The sequence below is a fragment of the Chroicocephalus ridibundus genome, chromosome 1 (genome assembly GCF_963924245.1).
Source record: "Chroicocephalus ridibundus chromosome 1, bChrRid1.1, whole genome shotgun sequence".
Taxonomy (NCBI): Eukaryota; Metazoa; Chordata; class Aves; order Charadriiformes; family Laridae; genus Chroicocephalus; species Chroicocephalus ridibundus.
Window position 1 is genome coordinate 93,439,898 of NC_086284.1, and position 26,247 is coordinate 93,466,144.

At 38.5% G+C, this 26,247-nt stretch overlaps 1 protein-coding gene across 3 annotated transcripts in view; it reads right to left on the reverse strand.

Annotated features, from left to right (window-relative positions):
* DMD (dystrophin) overlaps positions 1–26,247 on the reverse strand; it is a 1,176,878-nt gene that overhangs the window by 749,016 nt on the left and 401,615 nt on the right. For all 3 annotated transcript variants that reach the window (XM_063343608.1, XM_063343591.1, XM_063343600.1), the window contains 3 exons: positions 24,280–24,459; positions 17,747–17,922; positions 5,502–5,625 (listed from right to left, as the gene is read on the reverse strand). In XM_063343608.1, the coding sequence (XP_063199678.1) occupies positions 5,502–5,625; positions 17,747–17,922; positions 24,280–24,459 (480 nt within the window). The remainder of the gene's footprint in view (positions 1–5,501; positions 5,626–17,746; positions 17,923–24,279; positions 24,460–26,247) is intronic.

The following is a 26,247-nucleotide window of genomic DNA, read 5'->3' on the forward strand; positions in this document are numbered from 1 at the left end:
CATTTTTGATGCCGAAAATAAAACAGACTATATACCTCCCGAAGATCCTGATGAACAGACTCTCCCAGAAATCAGGGTTCCTCACTTTAAGCACAGCAGATACACCCATACAAAAGGGTATGCCCCTGCCAGTCCTCCAAGATGTGTGCGGGAAGATAGCACACAACTCTGGCTACAGCTTCTCAGCCTGGCTGACCCCACTAGGCTTCCTGATCACCTTGCTTATTTCCACAGCTAAAGTGTATTCTGTGTGACTTGACTCTCTGGGCTAAAAGGTTCCTTACAACTGGAAAGAAACCTCAAGTAGGTTTCTTAGGTGTCTAAGAATGCATTTAGTAGAATAATCTTGTACACTTACATTTGAAAATGTTATTTTTCAAATAGATTGCTATGCTTAGGAGGAAGTTAGATAAACAGCTTTGAACAAACTCTCTTAAAAAAATTTCTAAAGTGTGATAGTTAATACATCTTCAGTTTAATAAGCAGCAGCTCCCTGGAAGACCTTCCTAGGTGAGGAAACACTTGAAACTCTACGGAGAGATTTTCAGTTAAATTCATGCATTTCCACAGCCTACTTAAACCTGCCATTCGTTTGTGTATACAAAAATGATTAAACAGCAGCCTTTCTAACAATATGCCAAAGCTTCTATCAAAAACTTTTAATAATACAATTTTGTAGAAATAAAATACATAAAGGCATGATACTCAGAGAAGAACTAAGGATGGAAATATTTTGCATTTTTTAAATACATTTTTGATATATAACTAAATTATCACTAAAAGATTATGAAGTTTAATCCCAATAAGTTAAAGATGACTGTATTAATTATTTATAGTTTTTGTAAGTTAATAAAATCTTCTACCATTCCACTGCACAATTTAATTATTTTCCAAATTAAAAAAAAAAGTCTATTAATTACCTGTAGAGTTCTAAAATTTCTTACAGAATCTTGATTAATACTACTCTGTCTATAATGCCAGGTATAATTATCATGAGACTAACTACAGAGAGCTCAAAGGAATCATAAAAACACTAAAATACACTGAAAATAATTTTACTCCGTCTGTAATGCCAGATGTGTAATTATCACAAGTGCAACTGTAGTGAGCACAAATGAATCATAAAAAAACCCTAAAATATACTAAAAATTAGGTTAAAAATGCATAAAAATGATATGACATTGAAGCCTGTGGCACTGAACCCTTCAGTGTCCAGTAATACATTGTGTCCAGAAAAATTTGGATTAATGTTGATGTCTCTCCTGAAAGATTAAAGTTTCCAGGTCTTGATAGAAAATATAAGCACTACATGCAAAGCCCTTAAAAATAAACATGAAAATCTGATACTTATCAAACTTCCTGTCAATTACTTTTCTCCATTCGTTTTTGTGTAACTAGCATATATTATAAAGATGATGGTCTAACACTGGTTACATGAAGACGCACACTTACACACAGAAAGCACAATGCTAGCCAGAGAAAAGACTGTCGTCTTGGGCCTCATACAAAGATAAATTACCTGATCTGGGGAGAAAGGAGGAAATTCACCCTCGTTACTTCATAGTGCTAATTACAGTCCTGCCATTACTCTGTACACGCTGCCATTGTTTGCCGAACCTGCAAACTCTGTCTTGGATTTTTAAGCCCTTCAGAAGAAGGATTTCCATAAACACATGTAAAGTGTCTAGAAACAAATGGAACAGGAGTCCTGTAACACCCATTTATCTCTTTGGCTATGTTTTGTTATTTTTGTCCTTTACTAAAAGGGATAAGATTCTAGACTCGGGTCCATTCATGACACAAGCGGGCTGGCATAAGCTTGAAAAGGTTTATGAAGTTTTGAAACCCTTAGATTCCGTACATTGCAATCAACACTTTTTTTTGATGAAAAGCTGTGGTAGCTGCGAAGTCACTTCAAAATATTTCCCAATATAAAACTTCCCCCTTTTCTACCCTTTTTGTCTATAGAAGATTTTTCAGAAAAAATACATCAATATGAGAAAAAAAGTTACCTTTACAGGCTTTCATCCAATTGGGGATTAATTCTCTTATGGACTACTTTGTAACTGGCAATGCAAATGTATAGTAGCCTAGTTTTAACAGATTTAATAACACTAAAAGTTCATCCTTAGCTAAATGCCAGCTGAAGGTGAGGAGGCTATTTTCACAACGCTGAGTGTTTCATTTGACCCTGAGTTTTTAGTTGGCAGTTAATGACTTCGTAACCTAGAAAACACTGCCAGGCCAAGGAATTCGTGTGTTATTCATATCTAATCAACTCCTACTCCGAGGGCTCTGTAAAAGGATGCGTGGTAGCAGTATTCCCTGACCTCCTGTGACTCTGACCAATGACCCCCAGGGGCAGGAGATGGCAACATTATCATCACCGGCTCTGACAGCGATTCAGCTTTCAAATACCCAGGCCCAACAAAGCACATCTGAAAAAGGTCACCAAAGCAAAACGAACAAACAAGAATGGGGCTTTGGAGAATGCCAAGAAAACAAATTTAATTATCTAGGATATCTGACATTTTCCTTTACATCTGTTCCTTATATGTTTACCTTTGATTGTGAATTCCTAGGTGCTTCTTTTCTTGGCTAACCAAAACTCCTTTCAAGGAGTTTTATTCCCAGTTTATTGATATATAGTCTCAAACTTGACTTATTATTAAGCACGATTTTCTATCTAGCAAATTTTAATTTTTTGCACCTGAACCTTCATATATTTGAACTTGCAATATTGAAAGCTCATTATGGCTTAAGAAAAAACAAAAAAGGCCTGGGTCACTGTTAGGTCTGGTTTTAGTAAAATGTATATAATAACTGGAACACAATAACAGTGTCATGCAGCGTAATGATGTTTGCGGCATTAGCGTTTGGGTGTCTTCAGTATTTAGGAGTAGCATGGTCATTCCACAATGAAACTCCTATGCTTATGGCACCCAGTCTCTCTGGCCAGGTAAGGCAAATATCCTTCTTTTGTAGCAGAGAAGGGCTATAAATATTTTCGCTTCTCCCCAGATACAGGAATGGGCTTTTTGTGCACGTCTAATATATTCAATCTACATAACACATCTGCCAAAGGCTAATTTCCTGCCAGTTTCTGAAGAGCAGCTGGCTTTGCAAACACAGTCAGTGCATTCCATACAGCCTGCGCTCTTGGCTCCGTCTCCTCTGAGCTGGGATGGGAGCAGGCTTTTGAACTTGATGAATCATCAATGATGGCAAAAGAGCTTTCCTTGAGGCTGTCATTTCTGAAGTCTGTGCCCCTCCATTATACAACAGATGCACTTGCACTATATCATATGGAAGTGACCCCTCATCCAAGAAAAATGAAGAGTAGAAGCAAGCTGCCACAACAAGAAAAAAAAATCATCCAACTAGTAACCTGTCCTCAAAAGAATAGTCATTAAGAAAAGGCTCTTGGACTCAGCACCTACTGAGTGGTGAGCAACAAATGGTAGGTCAGACAAGCACAGGTGCTCTGTGCTACACCAATAGACATATATTGTCTGTCATATAGGGAAAAACACTAAATGATAGCCAGTAAGGGCAAGATGGGACTTCTCTATGCATGTGGACGTGGTCACTGGTGTATGACTAAGTCAGTAAAATATGTCAGTACAACACAATCTTGATCAATTATCACTAACATGTTTTCCTTTTTGGCGTTTCATCTTTTTTTACACACCTTCTACAGCTTTACTAGAGATTATAATATATTAAAACACACACTATCTTATTTTCCATTGATTGGAGCCTCATTTTGAGGGAATTAGAAACAAAAAGTGTTAACACGCAATAATGAAACCGCTCAAATCGATGAACTGAACAGTACTTCCTGGCTACTAGTTTTATGGATGGAGACAGAGACCAGACCAGGAAAAATCAGGTCAGGACAAGCTACAAATCCTGACATTTTAAAAATCTGTTGGTTTTTTTTTTTTGGTTTTTGAAAATCGTGCACAAAGACTTCCATTAACTGAAAAACGTTCAACACAGAATCCATCCAGTACTTGTCATGTGCCATCTTTCAGAGTTCTCTCTATCAAACTAATATACATAAGCAGAATGTTTTCTCCCTTAAAACATCTAGAAACTTCTACACGCAGCTTAATTTTCTCAATAAAGTGTTAATTTTAAAAGCAGTGATACTCTCCATAATCAAAACCAGTCTTGGTCTTTAAAAATATTTTCAATGTTAATGAACGATGCATGTTCATTTGTCTTATTTCTATTTAGAGTTACTGGTTTGTCTCAGACCCTTCAATACAAAGCAGATCCTTTTTCTGCATTACTTTTCATTAAAGAACCTGGAAATTGGTTTCTTAACCATCCAGTTATTCAATTTCCAAGAAGGCCAAAGAAAGATATGCAGTATCTCCTGCTATCTGCAGTGTCTTGAATTCAAACTTACAACGCCTGGGCATTGGTCAAATTCCACACCTCTTTTTCCTCTCTCCCTCTTCCTCCAGTATTACGTATGTTTTTACCAACCTAAGTGAGATCTGAACAAATGTGGTAGGTAGTGGCCTCCCAGCCCCAATGTTTTTCCTCAGCACCAACACAGGCAAGGCAAGAGCTGCTGGGAACTCCAGCTGGCACCAGAGTTGGTGGTTGGTGGAGATAGGTGAACCACAGCTAGCTTTGCTTCACCTATCTCCACCCCTTTACTTGCAGCCATCACCACCTCCTCAGAAGCAAAGAAAAGAAAGGAGATGGAAAGTGAACCATGGCTCCTGGACCCTTTAATGCTTTCATAAAGTCTTAGAAACTGACAATATGAGGCGGAACATCTTATCGGTTAGGGAAATCTGGCAGTGCAGGTACCCAGCGTAATATCTAGGTCAAGACCAGCTAATCTGCCATCCTTGAAATTGTTATGTTCCTCAAAATGGGAATATATGAAGGGGAGACAGCAGCATTTTCTTTTTATTGTTGTTCTTGTTTCTTTTTAATTTTACCTACAATGAAGACTGAAGCACTCAGAAAATTAACTGTAAATCTATTTATGTAGTACATGAATCCCACTACCCCAGTATCGAAGCATTTGAACCCATCAAATCTTCTCTGTATATTTGATCCATTTTGTATATTGTTTATGTATATATATTTATGTATATTTCAGGTAACGTGAAGTGGTGCCATGAACTAAATTCAGGGGACGACATTGTAATGGATACTTACTAGCAGTAATATTATGATAACATTAACAATTACATTAAAATTATTAAAAGAAAAATATGTTTTAACATGAAATTTTAAAATGTATATTTAGAGTCAGGAAATTCAGTGTTCCTCAATCTTATCACAGCTAATTTATGATGGACAAGCAGACAGTGAGAAAAAAGCAGCGGGAAAACTAACTTCAACAGAGTAACGGTGTTCCTTCTGTTTGAGTTCTAGGAGTATGTATCACCATATATTTTAATGAAGTTTCACAATATACTACGATACTATAAGACAAACTAAAACACATATATATGAGTACTTTCTCCTACATTGACTCTTTCTCTGAGATCTGAGAGATTGCCTTCCTTTCGAAATATCGCAAACTCAGGACTCTGAAGCACTGCTTCTGAGCGGGTCATCCAGCTATGGAGCTCTGTTGTATCCGAATCAAACCTAAGAGACAGAGAAGTTCAGTAAGACATTTTGTTTACACATAAAGTTTGTAAAAATAGCATTGACAGTAAACATGTTTAACTGGTTGTTTAAACAAGTGAACAAGCAGCAATTTCTCTCAGCAAATGACAGTTTTAAACCGCCCATATTTCATTAGATAGCTCATAAAACTATTCAGTCTAAAATCTAGAAACACAGAAGTAATTTTTCATTTTTAAGACCGTGATTTGACAGCTGAACAGATGCAACAATTTTCACAATAAAGATGCTGATTTTACAAGCTGATGTTTTTTGGAAGACATGAAACAAGTGGCTCTCACACTGAAGAAAGTGTATCACAAGTTCTGTTGGCTCAGCTGAGGATGTGAGGCCTATCTGGCTCACCAAATGCAGCGTTCATACCTGTAAGATTTCTGTCCCAGCTTGTGCTGATGATATTATGAAGGATATTCAAGCAGGAAATATGACCATTAGATGACAGTGTTTTCAAAGTGACTCAAATTTGTTGTAGAATGTAATTACTAATCAACAGCAGATTATAATTTTCCTACAGCTAAAACTTTAAAAAGTGCAAATTAAGATTTCCAACTCTCTGCCTACACTTTTTAACTAGATTTTACTGTACAATCTTTTTTCTTAGTCTGGATTCTCTCATCAACTCCTTTAAAACTGATCTTAATTTTTGTTATCTATTCAGAAGGTAGCAGTTCAAACTGAAGGTTACCATATGCAGCGATTTAAATTGCTCAATTGTAGAAAAATCAAACTGTGATTCAGTACCTAATGAAGTTTTTAAAACAAGAGGCTTGAGACAATTTTTTTCCACAGTTGTGCTAAACTGCTTTCTTGATTGCATTTCTTCATTGCATCACATGTTCTTGAGTACTCAGGGAGCTGGCGGGAGAGCTCACCAAGCCTCTCTCCATCATTCATCAACAATCCTGGTCAACGGGGCAGGTGCCAGATGACTGGAGGGTGGCTAATGTGACGCCCATCTACAAGAAGGGTCGGAAGGAGGATCCGGGGAACTACAGGCCTGTCAGCCTGACTTCTATACCAGGAAAGATGATGGAGAGGATCATCTTGAGTGAGCTCTCACGGCAAGTGCAGGGCAGCCAAGGGATCAGGGCCAGCCAGCATGGGTTTAGGAAAGGGAGGTCCTGCTTAACCAACCTGATCTCTTTCTATGACCATGTGACTCGCCTTCTGGATGCGGGGAAGGCTGTGGACTTTGTCGATCTGGACTTTGGTAAGGACTTTGACACCGTCCCACCCAGCATTCTCCTGGAGAAGCTGGCGAATCATGGCATAGACAAGTGTACTCTTCACTGGGTTAAAAACTGGCTGGATGGCCGTGCCCAGAGAGTTGTGATTAATGGGGTGAAATCCTCTTGGCGGCCGGTCACCAGTGGTGTCCCTCAGGGCTCAGTTTTGGGGCCAGTTTTGTTTAATATCTTTATCAATGATCTGGATGAGGGGATTGAGTGCACCCTCAGTAAATTTGCAGATGACACCAAACTAGGTGGGAGTGTTGATCTGCTTGAGGGTAGGAAGGCTCTACAGAGGGACCTGGACAGGCTGGATCAATGGGCCAAGGCCAACTGTATGAGGTTTAATAAGGCCAAGTGATGGGTCCTGTATTTCAGTCACAACAACCCCAAGCAACGCTACAGGCTTGGGGAAGAGTGGCTGGAAAGCTGCCCAGCAGAAAAGGACCTGGGGATGCTGGTGCACGGCCAGCTGAACATGAGCCAGCAGTGGGCCCAGGTGGCCAAGAAGGCCAACAGCATTCTGGCTTGTATCAGGGATAGCGTGGCCAGCAGGAGCAGGGAAGTCATCGTGCCTCTGTACTCGGCACTGGTGAGGCCTCACCTCGAGTCCTGTGTTCAGTTCTGGGCCCCTCTGGACAAGAGGGACATTGAAGTGCTGGAGCGTGTCCAGAGGAGAGCTACCAGGCTGGTGAGGGGTCTGGAGACCAGGTCATATGAGGAGAGGCTGAGGGAGCTGGGCATGTTTAGCTTGGAGAAGAGGAGGCTGAGGGGAGACCTCATTGCCCTCTACAACTACCTGAAAGGAGGTTGGAGAGAGGTGGGTGTTGGCCTCTTCTCCCAGGTGAATAATGACAGGACCAGAGGAAATGGTCTGAAGTTGCGGCAGGGGAGGGTTAGATCAGATATGAGGAAGAATTACTTTACTGAAAGAGTGGTCAGGCACTGGAACAGCCTGCCCAGGGAGGTGGTTGAGTCACCATCCCTAGAGGTGTTTAAGAAACGTGTAGATTTGGCACTTCAGGGCATGCTCTAGTGGCAGAAATTGTAGGTTGTTTGGTTGGACTCGATGATCTCAAAGGTCCTTTCCAACCATGAAGATTCTATGATTCTGATTCTTATATTTATATCTCGTTTATAACTGATTTTCCTTTTGCAGCAATACAATGAAAGCAATAGAACATAAAGACCTAGAAAAAAAGAATCAGCTGTATCTTTCAGTTTGTTCTATAAATATAGGTTGTATCATTTACATGCAATTGAAAATCTACTAAAAAAAGAACCTGAATTCCAATTATACCTTTGGAGGAATTAATTCTTTATAACAATATGCTCAATATTTATAAGAACTACAGTACAAGGATGTAACGTAAAATCAGGTGCTACAGAAATCTACACACACAGAAATGAAAACATAATACAAGAGTTCCATATTTGATCAAGTATTTATGCCTCCCTTTTTTTCCTTCTGCACTGTGACCTTTGTGACTCCATTTAACAACATGGTGTGAAAGACTGAGCAATAAATAATGAAAGCAGAAGAAAAAAGAATCACACGCTGTCTTAATCCCAGCCCAATATTCTATATTCAAATTATAAACTCTTAGGAATACTGTTGATAAAGCAACTCCCCATAATACTATTTGAACACTTATTAAAGGAGAAGAAATATGACTGTGAAGTAATGAAACGTGCAGAAATCTTAATTTTATAAAGAATTGTAAATTCGGGGGTGGAAGGAAAAGAAAATTCCTGCATGATTCAGCGAATCTCTGTGCCGGTACCAGATTCTCATCCCTGAAATTGAACTGTGCTGCCAGTTAAGAGCTTCCTACCTCAGCTTTATTTCTGATCCTACATAACATTAAATCAATTGTAATTCTTGAAATATAATGTTATCTGCCATTCTGCATATAATAACTGCATATTTAATAAATGTTCTCATTAAATTTTAAGACTAGGAGACACCATAAAACTGGAATACTGTGTATTCAACAAGATGCAAGCATTAACTCCATAACTATCTGATAATCTGAAATCTATCTGATTTCAGCAGAATGATGAAAGCATATTTTTGCAACTATGACTTAGGACTGTTCAACACATTTTAAGGTAGAGAACACCCAATTTTAAAGCTAATGGTCCGGATTACAACATAAAAACATATAAATCTGTATATAAATTATCTATAATCAAGATCTAATTATGATTGCCACACCTCTGCCAAATATAAGAAGGATCGGTGACGTGAAGTTCTACCAAAGTAGTCTCTAGGACAAAGTAGTGCTCTTGAAGTCCACAATAAGGAATACATTAAGTTAGTTAAATTAGAGCATCTGCCTAAGGACTGTTATTTCACTCAAGAATTGCTGAGCTACAGCAAAGCCCCCAAATCCAGCGTATACTTTATTCAAAAAGACTGAACAGTAACGCTGTACTGCCCTCTGTTTCACACAAGTATCTGGTTTGGGCCTTGCCAGCAACACAGGCAAAATGAGAAACAAGGGAATCTGTTTTAAGAGTTAAGACAGAATTTGGTCAGCCTAGAGGTTTCTCTGCTATATGGGACTGCCACCCTGTCCACCTCTGGTTCTTCAAACTCAGTAAGCACTGTACAAACCAGTCCCCAAAATCAGGTTATGGAAAGTGTTGCCCCTCCCTGCTTCCAACATGCTCTCCATTCCCCACTCTCCTCGTGGTCAGCAACCGTATAGGCAAAGTACACAATAAAGTAATGACCGCTTCTTTCACCTTACTTAAATCTATACCTAAACCTGTCTCTCTCGCTGCTGTCAGCTATTATGGCAACTAGGATGTTTGGCACAAAGCAGCAGTAAACTGGAGAAGACCACAGAACGTCAGACATCTGATAACAATGAAGATGAGTTTACCAGTCCCTCAGTACCAAACTCCCTTGGCTGCAGGGAAAATTGTATTACTTCTGGTGCTTGCTCCATTCTCAAACTGCAGGTAATTAGGACCCCAGAGACCAGCTTTCTGAAGAACAGCCTGGTATTAGCCTGGCATAGGATGGAAACTGACAGAGCAAAATGTTTACCAGTGATCATTTCTTCATTTCTTAAAAAAAAGGAGTAGGCCCCTGCCTCTGCAACATCCCCCCTCAAAGAGGAATGGGAGAATTTGGGACAGTTTTTATAGTACAACAAAATAATCAGGAACACATCCCACAGCCCAAAGATTCATCAGATGGTGGTAAGTATTAGCCACAGCAGACAGCGTCTTGACAGAGCTGATCTCAGATAACAGATTGCTCTGTCACTTGCAGTTTCTTCCAGAGATAAATATATCTCCACAAAAAAAGCCTCCTGCCCTCAAAAGGGCTGCAAAGAGGGGGCAGAAAAGGATTAAAAGGCATGGAAGTTAATTCTAAGTAGCTTTTTGCAGCACATAAATATCCTTAACATATAGACATTTTTCAATTACCTTGGAAAAAAAATATTCTCTCTTCTGTTGAGCTTGTATAAAGCCAGGAAATAGAGGCAGAATATGGCACTTAATCATTCCACTATGATGATTGGACATTTCCTTTCTGAGCACAGCTGCAGTTACAAACTGTATTAACTCTAGATTGATATCAAAGGATCAATATAGTCTTTAAATCTCCTAAGTACAACAATGCTTTTGACATAAAAAAGTAACGCAATATTACCTTTCTGACCCAATAAAGTTGAGTGCATGTAGGATTTGTTAAAATAAATCCATGGAAGACACTAAAACCAAATCACTTGAGATGATTACTCTAAATAATTACCTTACTTCAATGTGCACGTTAGGTTGCTCCCCACCTAAAAATTCAATCTGCAGCAGAGGATTTATTCTTTACGCAGCACTCATGGTTTAGTTTTTCAATTAGTCTTTCCTTCTGCTATTCCACAAGAGAGATACTATCTTATACTGCTCTCACTGCCCTCTCTCGGCAGACCAGCACATGTCAGCTGAGTTCGTTTACAGTCTCTTTTTACTCCAGAGCATGTCTGAAAAAACATCTTCACATTTTTAATCCATGCCATTCAAACTTTCATGGAAGTCCCCCACAAATTGATTTTCTGGATCATACCAAGCCATATGCCCACTTCAGATTCCCACTCAAAACTCCCTTGCAGAGATCACCACATTTACTTGGTCAAAAATAATTCTTTGTTCTAGCTTTCCCTTCTTTTTCTGTATTAAATACGCAATAAACCTCACCTTTAAGGCATTTCACAACTTACCTGCATTTTGTTTTTCCATGCATGGAATTTCTAACCCAAATACCCAGCAGAGTGTGATACTCAAGTCCTACCACAAGTCCCCTGTTAATCAAATACCTTCCGCAAACCACAAAGTAACAGCAAGTGTTAATTTGTTTATATTTCACAATAAAAACAAATGCAATTTTTATTAATAATCAAAGGGCTGACTGACTATAAACCTTCCATCTGTGCAATTTACCTTATAAAGGTCTATTGTGGTCCTTATAGCCAACATCATCTACTAAAAGACAATGGTGTATTTTAAACTCATCATTTTGCCTTTTGTTTTTTACACGCTGTCACGGTAAGATAATGACAGTGAAGTAATGTCCGTGAACCGACCTTCCACGTATTTATACAACAACTTGGATGTTGTACAAGTTCACATATGAACACAAGTCATGAAGTACCCTGTTGTCATGTGGCTATCACGGAGTATAATCCTTTGCTCATTTGTTTTTTCCTTCCCTCCCCAAACAAAACCGCACCAGGCATGTCACCACTGTGTATCTTGGGCAGACTAAGACCATTTGCCCACATATTGAGCTGGCAGGGAATGATGCAACTCAGATCCAAGAACAACATTACTGAATTACTGCATGACTGGACTGAAATGCCCAGCTCACCATTGGTGTTCCTCAGCTTGTAGCTCTTTGTTGCCTAGAACATGTCAAAGAACAACTTTGCAGTATACAATGCCCACAGGCAGAATTATTCTGTGATGAACTAATTCCTCCTCTATATTTGTATCTGATGCGCCATTAGTTGATAAACAGTATTGTTCTTATCTCCTAATTCAACAGCTTATTTGTCCTAATAAATATTTTTCCCTTCCTATTTTTTTTAGTTCAGTCCTCAAATAATTTTATTTCCTTCCTGAATGATATTCTGGAAATCCCTCTACACTTGTGATACATTTAGTTTAGCCTCATCAACATGAAGATCAGCACATTTCTGTAATGCACACCAAGGCATCAAAGAAAATACTATCGATCCCAAGTTTAAATTTTCAGAAACTTCACTAGTATCATCTTATCACCCTGATACTTCTCCTCCTTTAGCCACTTACCCATCCTACCCTTCCCCAGCCTGAGCAGTAAATCCTGAACTGTAACACGGAGTGCTTTGCAGACATTCTGATAGATCCACTACATTTCTCGTATGTAAGAAATCACTTATGGCTAAGGCAAATTACAATCTAGAGGTTGTTGTAGAGTACGTTCATTAACAGCATTTGCCTTCAGCAAACAGCCAGTGGCTAGAGATGCAAAGCTGTTTTAAATCCAGTCATCATGCCTTCCAGTGAGTGTCAATTGCTATCACTCCTACACTATAGAGGTAATTTCAGACACTAGATGTGAAGAATAATATATATTCTCAGTATATTTGTCACTATGCCATTTCTCACCTCACAAATAGGATTAAGAGTTAAAAACCAATGAGCACTAAGAAGTTATAAAGTGTCCATGTTTACAGACCTCAACTTACCCGTGCCTCTTCTCATACTCTAAGTGAAAATGTTCATAAATGATTCCTCCTATAAACGACAGTAAACTATCCTGTTGTGTGTCTCAGTCACCTTTTCCTTTCCTCTGGCACTGGCTACACAGTTACAACACTGAAACCAAGGATCACCAGGAAAATTGAAGACATGGCTTTCCTCTTTTTAGATTTGCTAAATAGTGTGAGATAACAACACAAGAGCAAAAGCTGCCTTTCAATGAGAGGATAAGGGTGACAGCCCAATGCAGTTGCTGTAAAAGTGCTAAACAATCAGCATTAAGTTCTGACTAAATAATTCACTGGACAGCGACGGGCTATTTGAAACAACGGCTATCAACAAACCACTTTGAATAAGTCATTATAATATTTCTTTGATATATTTTTCTACAAAAATCCAAAGTTTTCTAAGTAATGTGGTATTAGAATTCCAAATATAGTAATTTTCAAAGAAATGAAGGCTACTCTCTTTCCAAGTAATTATGTTAACACTTGTTAAATGAAAAAAAAAAAACACTAGATGGAGCAACTGTCCTATTTTAATATGCCTTTCTCTTCAAAGGGCGTAAAGTCTCTTATCAAATCTGAAGATTAACATTATATCCATAATAATGTTATGACAAATAGACTTTCCTTGGAAACATTAGGAAGCATGTACAAAGTTATTTACTAAGTGGCAAAGAAAGGTATCTTTGGACATTATTCAAGAACATTAATATTACAAATATGTTTAAATTAAATGTTAAGCAGCTCTAACCTGTTTGCTATTTTAAAAACCCACAATGAACAGAGTAATTTTCAGATTTTTCTATGCTACAGATGACCTTTTTTTTCCAGAATATGTAAATACCATGAAAATATTATCTTGCAACCCCACTTTCTCCCATCTACAGTGTTTTTTTGTCCTAAAATTTCAGCTGTGTTACATTTATCTCTAGTCCTAATGCCTAATACAAAATTTCAAGACCTTTATTACACAGCTCCAAGTTTTTTTCCCTTCTCAGTTTCAAATTAATTCCTTCAGTCGAAAAGGAGCTCTCCTATGACCAGTAACAGAACTTAGCTCATGCCTGAGCTATGCTGAGATTTTTAAGCATCACTTTTGAGGTAGTTTCATATTTTTTGGGGGGGTGGAAGAGGAGGAAATAAAAAAAAAAGTCATCTGCTTCTTATCTCTGCTTTCCAGCACTTCTAGTAAAAAGTTGCTTTAGGAGGCAAGAAAAAGCAACAGCTTCTTTCCCATGCATTTATGCCATAGTGAATTTGGGCAACGGAAGTGGGATATTCACTCCTGTGTATGATATTGGTCTACACATCAAATTGCTTCGCTCAATTTCTTCGGTATAAATGGAGTCTCCCATACTTCTAATCCTTCCAAAGCACTTGGAAATGTAAAAATAAAAAGCATTCAGGAAGCTTGATGCTTCAATCTTAGCCATCAGTTGTTTCTCCTCGGCTAAGTAGCTGGAGATCATACTCCTGCAGGGGGGTTGGAACTAGATGATCTTTAAGGTCGCTTCCAAGTCAAACCATTCTATGATTCTTACGCAGTTCACTAACGCAACATTCACAGAGTAGCGAAACTACTCTTTCTTCCTCCTTGAAACTAAGCATCTAGCCATTCACATTGCAGGTGCAGCGCATCTTTAAGACATCCTCTAGTCTTTCTAAATTATTTAGCTCACAGGAAAGCAAATCTGGAGCACAAATCTTTCCAAGCATGGCAATGGAGCCCGATGAATTTATGTCAGGCATACTCTTCTACAATAACAACACTGACTAAAGCTTGAGAAGAGCTGAAAGGAGATGACAAAACCCGGAAGCATTATTCACCACCTCAAAAAAGCCCCAACCTCCAACATGTCTTTTCCCCCACCCCCAAAAATACCAGGCAAGAGCATGCAGTGTGTTGTACCAGATCTGCCAATAATACAGCTGCAAGTAACCACAGTCTCCGATTTGATAATATATCCTATTTTCTATACAAGGATCTATCAAATTTATATTTATATTTATATTTATATATTTATATCCTTGCTAGTTGCAATGCTTTAGACAAACAACAGCTAAAACACTTACAGAATTTATAATTCTCAGTTTGTGTAAAACAAGGTATTTCTGAACACAAGCAGTTCCTCTAATCCGACTAACTCCTGCCCACCGGTAGTTTCCTCACATGATGACTTAGAAGTCTGTAGTCTGCTGTATCCTGCTAGTTTTACTTTCAGTATTAAGGCAAATCAAAAGAGTATGAGCAAGAAGGAAGATATAGACTAATATTACTGTACTGGTTTTGGCTGGGGTGGAGTTAATTTTCTTCACAGTATCTGGTATGAGGCTATGTTTTGGATTTGTGCTGAAAACAGGGATGATAACACAGGGGTGTTTTCATTACTGTTGAGCAGTGCTCACACCGAGTCAAGGCCTTCTATGCTTCTCACACCACCCCACCAGTGAGTAGGCTGGGGGTGCACAAGAAGTGGGAGGTGATAGCTGTCCCCAACTGGCCAAAGGAATATTCCATACCATATGACATCATCCTCAATGTACAAAGCTGGGGGAAGAAGAAGGAAGAGGGGGACATTCAGAGTTATGGTATTTTGTCTTTCCAAGGAACTGTTACACATGATGGAGATGGCTGAACACCTGCCTGCCTATGGGAAGTAGTGAATGAATTCCTTGTTTTGCTTTGCTTGTGCGTGCAGCTTTTGCTTTACCTGTTATGCTGTCTTTATCTGAACCCATGAATTTTCTCACTTCTACCCTTCTGACTCTCTCCCCCATGCCCCCAGGGGGAAATAAGCTAGGGTTAAATGACAATTATCTACTTAATAGATGAGAAAGGAACTCATGCTGCCAACTGGTCTCCAACTATATAATAATGCATAGCCACTTACGGCAACGACTTTTTTGAAGGATTGTAAAATATAGGTTTAAGAACTTCATTTAGTTTTAACTAAGATAATGCTTTCCTTTGTAACAGCAGATTCACAATTCACTTCCTTATATTTATGTCAAGTAAGATTGGCTTGAGAGCAGCCCTGAGGCGAAGGACTTGTGGGTGTTGGTTGATGAGAAGCTCAACATGAGCAGGTAATGTGTGCTCGCAGCCCAGAAAGCCAACCGTATCCTGAGCTGCATCAGAAGCAGCTTGCCCAGCAGATCAAGGGAGGTGATTCTGCCCCTCTACTCTGCTCTGATGAGACCCCACCTGGAGTACTGTGTGCATCTCTGGAGCCCCCAACATGAAAAGGACGCGGACTGTTCAAGTGAGTCCAGAGGAAGGCCACGAAGATGATTAGAGGGCTGGAGCACCTCTACAACAGGCTGAGAGAATTGGGGTTGTTCAGCCTGGACAAGAGAAGGCTCCAGGGAGACCTTCTAGCAGTCTTCCAGTACCTAAAGGAAAGTGCCTAAAGGAAAGATGGGGAGGGACTCTTTATCAGGGAGTGGAACAATGGGATGAGGGGTAACAATTTTAAACTGAATGAGGGTAGATTTAGATGAGATATTAGGAAGAAACTCTTTACTGTGAGGGTGGTGAGACACCAGAGAAGATGTGGATGCCCCATCCCTGGAAGTGTTCAAGGCCAGGCTGGATGGGGCTTTGAGCAACCTGGTCTAGTGGGAGGTGTCCTTGGGCCATGGCAGGGGGGTTGGAACTAAATAATTTTTAAGGTCCCTTCCAACCCAAACCATTCTATGATTCTATGAAGTAAGACCATTCCTAAAATACTTAGTTTGGAAAAAAAAAAGTGAAAAGTTTAAAAATACCAATTATTGGAACACTTGAAAATTTATGGGGAATTTCCAGTCTTAATCTTTCAATTTCAAAATTAAGAATGCCAATATTTTCAAGGCAGGGACCATGCCTTAACATAGGTTTACTCTTGCATATAAGACAAAAGGGCCTCAGTCCTGTTTGAGATTTTGCACATTAGTACTGAAACATTAACAACAGTACTAATGCTTATAATGTCTGCTAAGTAAAAAGATTGCCATCTAACAATTCCTTGAACAAATTCAAGAATTGTGACTCTGGCGATAGTCATGTACAGTGTTCTTAAATAATGAGGTTAAACTAGAAAACTTATTTTTAGAATGGTTGACGAGGGATAAGATAAATCCCACTTCAAATGCATACGTATAAAAAAAGGTACCTCTAAGTATCTATTTTTTCAATGACATGCTCCTCAATTAAAAAAAAAAAGTCAGATTTCTCCTATTCCTGGTGTATCTCAATCTTAATAAGTTAAAGACTATTATACAAGAAAATAATTTATCATTGAAAACACTTTGGATTAAACAAAGATATTTTCTATAGAAATGAGACACTGAATGCAGTTTCCTGTTTCTTTCAGTCCTTAAATCTGTTACCTTGGAATTCATATGTTTATCTGAGTATCAAAAAATGAACATTACAATGAGCGTTTGAAGTCTATCTTCTTAACATTTTATTCAGAAATACAGTGCTTGAGCCAATTCTACTTAAACTTATCAGAAATTTTTCTTGCAACTTTAATAAGCGTTCAGTATTAGTCTAAAATCCCTTGACACTTGTACTTGGAGTTACACAGGAAAAAAATCTGAAAATAATGAAACTGCACGTTTCACCAAATATTACATCTGCTTCGGCAGAACTGTTAGTTCTACTGCTGACTCACAAGCATACAACTTGAACTTTAGAAATGAGGCAACATCTGCACTACGAGTCTTCTAACTATTAAAAAATTCTTTTTAAAGAATGTAAAAGGCTGAGAACTAATGCAATGCTTCTTGTCCTTCATGTTTCAAGGCTATAGTCAAGTGGCAGCCCCACAATGCCATACATAAGGACTTCTGACTACAATTACTATCATAATGGTGTCGACGTAATGATTAACATTCTGTACTGCTAAATAGTTAGAGTAGAAGCACAAAAAAATCCACAGCTCATCCTGAGTAAAGAAAGATAATAAGGAATTTGTACCTTAATAGAGAACAGAAATATAATTTTAATCTCAAAAAATTATACAGACAGCTATTGCAGTGCAATGACTATTTCTGCATTCTCATCCAAACTCTATCAGCATTCTCTCTCTGTCTCTTATTGATTCTCACCTCTTCCTAATTTCTGAATCCACAAGGAGTTGCCTCTTTTTGTGTGGTGGAGGTGGTGGGAGTTCCTCTTTAGCATGCTTAACCAGGATTTGTTCTCTTGTGGTCACCATAGTTACGGTTTCCATTACAGTTGTCTGCGTTAGTGACGTCTGAGTGGTAGTGACAGCCTGCGAAATCTGTGAGAAGTATGAAAACAGAGGTCACACATTGTTTGAAAGACTTCAGTAAAGACTGTTTGGAGTAGCAATAGAAAATAATGAGAAACTGCTCCCGTCTGATCATAGGCTGACCTTCAGAAAAAAAACAACCACTATCTGCAAGTCAAACCGAATTGTTCTATCTGACTCATGCTGTGTGAATATGGTATCTGCAGAAGTCAATATCAAGATCAGAAAAGATCCTAAACAGAGCGAACTTAACGGCTCCCTCTAAATCATGCTGAATGAAGGAAAGAAATGAATGGACAATTTTATGGGGGAATTGAATGATAGCAAATATATAAAATGTTACTATTGCTGTATGTTACTCTGCCTCCATTCTGAAGATTTATTCCTTGAGAAGTGATAAAGGCATGGTAAGCGCACTAAATTACCAATTTTTATTTTTACCATTTATAAGAATTTTCAAACTAGAATGTAATTCATCACAATCTACTTGCACAAAAGGGCAGTTAGCTTTCGGTCAGAAAATCTTAAATTAGAAAACACACACTAGAAGGCACACTAATTTGCATCATTTTTATTTCATAATTAAAAACTAGCGTTAAGGGGTGATAACAGATATAAATACGCATAACGTGTAACACTGTAAACACTACCAATCTAATGCATTTAACTTTGCCCTGTAATATGAAAACAAAACCTTAGTATAGTTCAGCTGCACTAAAAAAAAAGGAACAATGAGAAATATTTTCTGCTCATATATGTTTGACAGATACTGGTTGTACGTGTACTGCTCATTTATATTTGTTTCCATATAACACAAAACTACAAATTTCCCACTTAAACATGTGAAGCTGTTCTTAAGTCCCTTGAGTAATGAGAAATGGGTCACTTCTTTTTTTGGTTCTGTCACATGATGGGTCATTTGTCAAAATGCTCTAGTTACAGCTCGAATGATCACCTCACAGTTTAGGGGCAGTGAAACGGAAAATAAAAAGAAGTTATACCAGAAGCAGGAAAAGCTGTGCGCCAGAAGAGCCCTGCTTCTTTGCTTATTGCCAATGTGCAAGAAATAGAAAGGCCTTCCGATTCAGCAACAGGAATACCAGTATCTAAAATTCCATGAAAATATATGCACATACTTATATAATCTATTAGTTCTTGCATCAGTAACTCAGTAAGAGTATTGAGTTACCTTAGTTATTGAGACATCAGTGTTTCTACAAACAATGGAGAAGAGGCATACCAGGTAATTAACTATAACTCCTTTCCCACAATACTTCCTTATATTGAAAAAATAGTGTGACATAGAAAGGGGGATATGGCTACCAACCAGACTCTTCTCAGCAGGCAACACCAGTAAAGTGAAAAAAACCTTGGAAAAAACCAAGTTCCTCCCAACACTGCTGAAATGTTTCACATGTTCTTCAAAAGCAAAAAGTCTTTCTGTTCTTTGTCCAGTCTGCCGGTTAAAGTGATGAGTAGGGAAGTCCATTACAACTGTAATTTTGGCAATATTTCTTAAAGCAGTCAGCTCAATGCTATGTGTCCCTCTCTAGAAATGCCCATCTGTCTAGGCTTTGGAGCAGAATCTGGACTACTCAGAAGACCACAAAATTAAGATTCAAAGCAGATTTTTTTTTTTTTATCTCTGGATTAATTATATCAATTGGAGTAAGATGCTTGTGAACTGCAGGGACTTAGCTAATGTAAGAACTACATAAAATTTTGGAAGAGAAGAACACACAGTTGACTTTTTAATCACTGCAATATTATGTATTAATACTCTTGTTTTAGTTCCCTTAACAAGATGTATTGACTTCGATATTTTCAACTACAGAAATCATGAGAATAATAAGTAAACATTTCCATATGGTTTTATTAAAACTTTATACAGCATTCTTTTCAATTTAATTTTTAATTAATTTTATTTTGGGGCAGAAAGGAAAAGCAAATTAAGGCTTCTGAAGTCCAGGGCTCTATGAAATTTGAGTATAATGCCTAATGTCATCTTTCCCTGGGTTTATTCTGTAGCTAAGAACACTCCAAAAAATTGCTTGCTCCTTATATGCAGTTTTGGTACAATCTCCCTTTCCTCTTCTCACAAAATTCTTATCACACTCAGCTTTATCCAAAAATCAATGATAGGATGATGTTTCTGACACCCGAGGTCATATCCCGTCATGTTTCCATTTGCCAATCAATACCATGGTACAGTTTACAGTGAAGAAGGTGTAAAACAGAACAAACCACAGCTAGGGCACTGTAGGAATCATCTGCAGCACACTGCCAATTACACAGGAGTAACAGTTTCAACTGGTGATTGGGAACTGAGCTTCAAAAGCAGGCAATTACCATATGCACAGGGCAGTCAAGTCACAACGCTGTGGGGGGGTAATGATTTACATGTCAAAACAGTAAAGAAGTATTTTTCAAGCTTAATCAATAGGAGTGGAGGTTAAATACTATATAGTGCAAATGGAGAATGGAGATGTGAATTTGAAGTTGATAATCATTCTAATTAGAGGCTGGGTAAAACTGAAAGGTACTGACCATTACACCGCAACATAACTCTGCAAGATGATGGCCAGCAGATCCAGAGAGGTGATTCTCCCCCTCTACTCTGCTCTCCTGAGACCCCACCTGGAGTACTGTGTCCAGCTCTGGAGCCCTCAGCACAAGAAGGACATGGATCTGTTGGAGCAAGTCCAGAGGAGGGCCACGAAGATGATCCGAGGGCTGGAGCACCTCTCCTGTGATGACAGGCTGAGAGAGTTGGGGTTGTTCAGCCTGGAGAAGAGAAGGCTCCGTGGAGACCTTATAGCAGCCTTCCAGTACCTGACAGGGGCCTACAGGAAAGCTGGGGAGGGGCTGTTTGCAAGGGCATGTAGCGATAGGACGAGGGGCAATGGTTTTAAATGAGAGCAGGGTAGGTTTAGATGAGACATTAGGATGAAGTTCTTTCCTGTGAGGGTGGTGAAACACTGGAACAGGTTGCCCAGAGAGGTGGTGGAGGCCCCATCCCTGGAGACATTCAAGGCCCGGCTTGATGAGGCTCTGACCAACCTGATCTAGTTGAAGATGTTGCTGCTTACTGCAGGGGGGTTGGACTAGATGACCTTTAAAGGTCCCTTCCAACCCAACACATTCTATGATTCTATGAAGGTGGTTTACATTTAAAGACTACAAACAGCGTAGTGTTGTGCAGGAAGGAAGGAAGTCTTAAGGAAGATCCTTAAAAATATAAGGACATACAAAAAAGGAAGTAGCTTTTATTCACTTCCCTGACAAAAAAAACACCTCACCTTTTAAATCTAATCATTGAAGTGGTTTGTTTCATTTGTCTTATTCAAAGATGGTCCAAATAATGACATATAGTTTCCTCTAAGTTCCTGAGAAACAAATATGAATCTGAGAAGGGGTAATACAGACTAGGCCTTTAACGCTCTAGAAAATCATATGGAAAGTACTAAGGTGACTCACAAGGCTGCATGTTAAAAGTCTTTGAAAATACAATGCTTGCCTGCAGTTTCACATCAGCAAGCTCATCTTAGAAACATGTTAAAACTCATCTCTTTTCAGAGTGGACAAATTTAAACCTTCCTTTTCATCCTCTACAGGCAAATGTATGTACAAGGTGTGTACAGCACTTCAGTAGTTTTATGTCATTTTATTTCTCTTTTATACGGCAGCCTACTTTTAATGCCATCATTTATTACTGCCTTTGGAAGTGCCCTCCACCTGATAAACTCATAATTTTCCCTAACACTCACTTTTGGAGCTGTCATTTGTTCTTTGATGAAATGTATGTATGTGAGACAGGAAGTTCAGATGAGGAATGGTGTTTTCTTTAGTTTGAGAAGGTTTTCAGTACAATTTAGTGAAGCATAACGAACTCACCAAAGGTGGGTATAGACTTTCGAAAAGCTATGCATCTAGTCTAAGCAACTTGTCCTTGTCCTTGCTTCCACAGTGTGGTCAATGAAGGAAAGTTGACATTTTCATGATGAGGACAAACTGCTTTTCAGAGGTATCTCTCTGCTCTCTCACCCTTGCCATCCACTCACTGTAGCAGAAACTTCAGCCACGAGTCCAGATTAGATGCTTAAATTCAGCGGCGATGAGTTCGGCTAAATGTGGGAGGACTCACATTCTACTTTCTGCAATTTTCCTTTGGGATGTATAACTGCTTCCTATGACTAGTTGGAGAATCAGCTTTGAACTGAGCCTGAGGTTGTCTCTTTCATTTAATTTCACATTTTGTTAACAAATTAATCATTTAGTGACACTTTAGTAAGAGAGGGAGGGGAAATAACAAATGACAAAAACATAATTATGAAGGTACTATGAGAATTACTAACAAATGGAATAAAGTTAATTTTGAAGTCAATATCTAAATTTGATTAATAAAATGTGCATTTTCTGATAGATTTATTGAAAAATGTTGTATTTGTCACCCTCTTCCAACTCCTCTCCTCCCCATTTCATGATTAGAGAGAATAATTAGATCTTGTAGAGACATTTTCTTCTTGCAGTCTAAATGTGTCAATGAGCTCTGGAATGAATAAACATATAAACCCCACTAACGTTATCGGCCCTGCCTAAATAGAAACACATGGCAAAACGTACACCAGCAGTATTTCATAGGGGACATATCTAAACTGTGTAACAGTGCCTCAGGAAGCAGCCTTTCAGTTAGCACTGAGAGTGCAACGCCTCCAGAATTTGAAGCAATATGCCCACAACTGCATACCAACTCTATGCCAAGCAAAGCAGCCTCTCTTCTCCTTGGAGGAAGAGCTTATCAACTGAAGTGTGCTGCTACGACAAGACAGTTACACTGTTTTGGGAATCCGAAGTATCTCCCATTGGTGCTGCTCTAGGACATATGGACGCACAACCTCGGGATTGCTCACTTCACAAGAAGGCTCTCATTTCTGTAAGCTAAGTTCCATTTTCAAAACTAATATCTGTTTTTAGGACTGATCAACAATCTAAATAATTCTTGAGCACTTTGAAGTGACTTACTGACTTCAAATCGTGTGACCCTAGCCATCCCAAGCACCTCTGGATTTTCGTCTGCATTGAACCAACAGGTTTCCTACAGCAAATAATAGAAGAATTAAATCAAATTTTCAACTGTTATAAATGCTGCGTAGCACAAACTGGTTTTGCCTTCTATTAATAGGTGAAATTGTACCCTTTCCCCATTTTCTTCTCCTCTGTTCTCCCAAACTGATTTTTCCAGCTTCAGCTACACGGGAAACCGTATCACAGACCAAACTAAAAGATTAAGGTACGAGTTGCAAGCAAGGTTACCGAGAGGTATTCAGATCACTAGAGAAGTATAGCAGCTTTCATTTAAATACCCAAACATAAACTGATAGAAACATTAGTCTTTAGCAACAAAAAAGTGCAACACGCTCAAGGGAATTGAATCAAGCTGACCAGAACTGAGAGACCCTCCAGGGAGAGGACGGAGGTCAATGCAGTATAACTTTCTGCTCTGTGCCATCGTTTAAAAGTCTTAATGTCCATTTCCATTTCACCAGTCATACACTGATAGCAGAAAAATAACTCAAAATTATTGAGATAATGGAATTGAAAAAAGTGAGCTGATTTGGGTTTAAATCCAATAAGAAAGAGATGCTGACAGATGGCTAGGAAAAATAAATGGACATGTTTTCAGTACTACACCAGAGCACTGATTTTTGTTATCTAGTTTAAAAAATGTGGAACTTTAAAACCTGAATTTCTTTTTTAATATATTACAGTTCACATAAAGGAGCTGGGCAAAATAATAGCAGATTATATTATTTTTTTCATTGGCATTTTGGCTACAGGTATGGATTGATTGTTTTTCCTAAGAAACTTCTCTTTTTATGGCATCTCTTTTTAATCTGTAAATCAGCATAACATAAGCAGAAGTAAAAAACTAATCTGTTATAAACTTTCACTGTGGAAAAGAAATAAAAATAATTTCTCCTTAACTAGCAAACAGTTCTTACTAATTTCAGACTAAGTGCTATTCCACAGAGACAACCATAAAAACTGTGCATTTGAAGTGACCAACTATTATGGGTTAAAAATAAATTAAGTGGAAAAAGTATTTTCGTTATGGATTGTATCATCCCTGAAAACATAGCTAACAACGCAAGAAATTATAAAGAGAGATCAAAACCTAAAGAGATAAATAAAATTCTGGAAAGTTATATTATAGTTGTATTATGCTGGCCTAAAAATAAAACATGTCTTAAGCAATCGTGCAGAGAAAAAATTTAAAACAATCTAACAAACAGCACCAAAAGTACTTCAAGGCTTTGACCAGCAATTTCACTGTTACCAGCTGACAAAATGATGGTTTTAACAAACCTGTTTAGAACTGCTCTCCACCTTCTGCACAAGGCTATCCCAGCGCTGGGCAAAACTTTCAAGACGACTTTCCAACTTTTGAGCCACTGCTTTATTTTTCACCGCTACAAAGAGGTCTTGGCTGAGCGACTTCAGTTTACCCATCATTTGTCTTTTCATTTCTAGATCTCCTTTTAGGATCTGTTAAACAAAGTAACAGCAGGAAGAACAGTACTTCATACAGGGAAAAAACCAAAACCCAAACCCAAACCCAACAAACTTACAAGATAAATCCTAAAGAGAGCACCACAAAGAATCGAAAACGGGTAAGGGTATTTCATACAAACTCCTATACTTCCATGCTGCTGTTACTGTAAAAACCGCTGGCAGAGCTGACGTAGTGGAATGGACACGTTGCACTTCACAAAGCAATATAACATGACAGGTAGAGCAACTCCAGATATCACAGCATGCCTCAGGTGGCGACATAAATCAAAATGCTAACAGCAGTGTGACATTAATAACCTTAAAACTGCACCAATGTTAACAACTATATCAACATTTCAAACAATGTTTCTTTAAAGTTTTGTTGTACTTTGTCATATATTGCATATTAAAACTCACTGGGAAAAAACTGTTTTCTAGAAAAATAATATTTGACCCCAAACCAGGATGAAAAAAAAACCAACAAACCCCAGGAGCCCTTCTGAGTGCCAAGGGAAGGGCCCTGCAGCTGGAAGCCTGGAAAGTCCTGTGTACAACCATTGTGCTCTGCAAGCCTCCCTCCAGCTTGAACCCATGGATGCTGACAGAAAAGAAGAAATCACCAGTCTTCACATCTCTGCTGCAGTAAACTGCCAAGGGATCTTGAAACTCTCTTCACAGATCCAAGGGTCATCCATCGCTCCAGTTCTCACCTGGGTTTATTTTTTAATGACTCTACTGATTTACTCCATTGATTTTCATACTTTAAGCATTCATACTCTACACCCTAATCTGTGCTAACCATGGCCAAATTTTGAACTCTGCAACTGAGGACTGCAATCTAATCCCCAAGGCAAGAAAGGGATAATTGAACAAATGTTTAGACAACAGAATTTAGTCTACGTATACCTTCCTGGAGCCACATCATCCAAAACTGTAATCTAAAACACAGCTCAAGAAAAGAAAGATTCATCGTCTTTGTAATCAGTACTCTTTCCATTCAGATAATTACTAATTTTAGATACAGTTTATGTCAAAATTTAAATGGACATGTCCCTAAGGAAATAGCAGCTAACACACTTTATATTTAAGAAACTGTTTGCATAGTAGCAGATCTAATGGAGGGAGCAGACTAAAGGTAAAACAATTTATCATCTTAAAATTTCAAAGACTGCTGTATTTGACGTTTTTTTAATTTTGCTTACAGTGTTAATAAAAGCTCACGTGAAAGCCACCACATACACTGACTGAAATAATAAGAAATGGTACCCTGTGAAACATGGTTCGTGAATTCTGATCAGCAGCATTTTATTTCCAACCTCCACAGCTGACAACAGCTGTATAATATGCAAATGAGTTCAGCATCCATCCCAGATACATGGAGAACAATCACTAAGTCAAACACTAGAAAGAGAGGGATGCTAAAACTTTCTGTCAAAGGTACCATTCACTACTACCTAAATATGCTTTTGTCATAGCTGCAGTTAACCTGTAAATATATACTGGGGGATCCCGTTTTCACATTTCCTTACTGAAAACCTGTCAATGTGCTACAGTAACAAGTAATATGCTCTAGGTTTGTTTTTGCACAGTACAAGAATAGACCTGAAATACTAATGAGCTAGCAACAAATTACCCAATCTGCAAGAGAATAAAGGGTACTGTTTGCTTTATGAAATTAATTATCAAATAACTCAGCCGTAACTTCTGTCAAGGGCATACTGTAAACTCCAATATTCGGACATTATAAAGTGGGTTCCTTATTTGTTGGTAATTTGCTTCTAC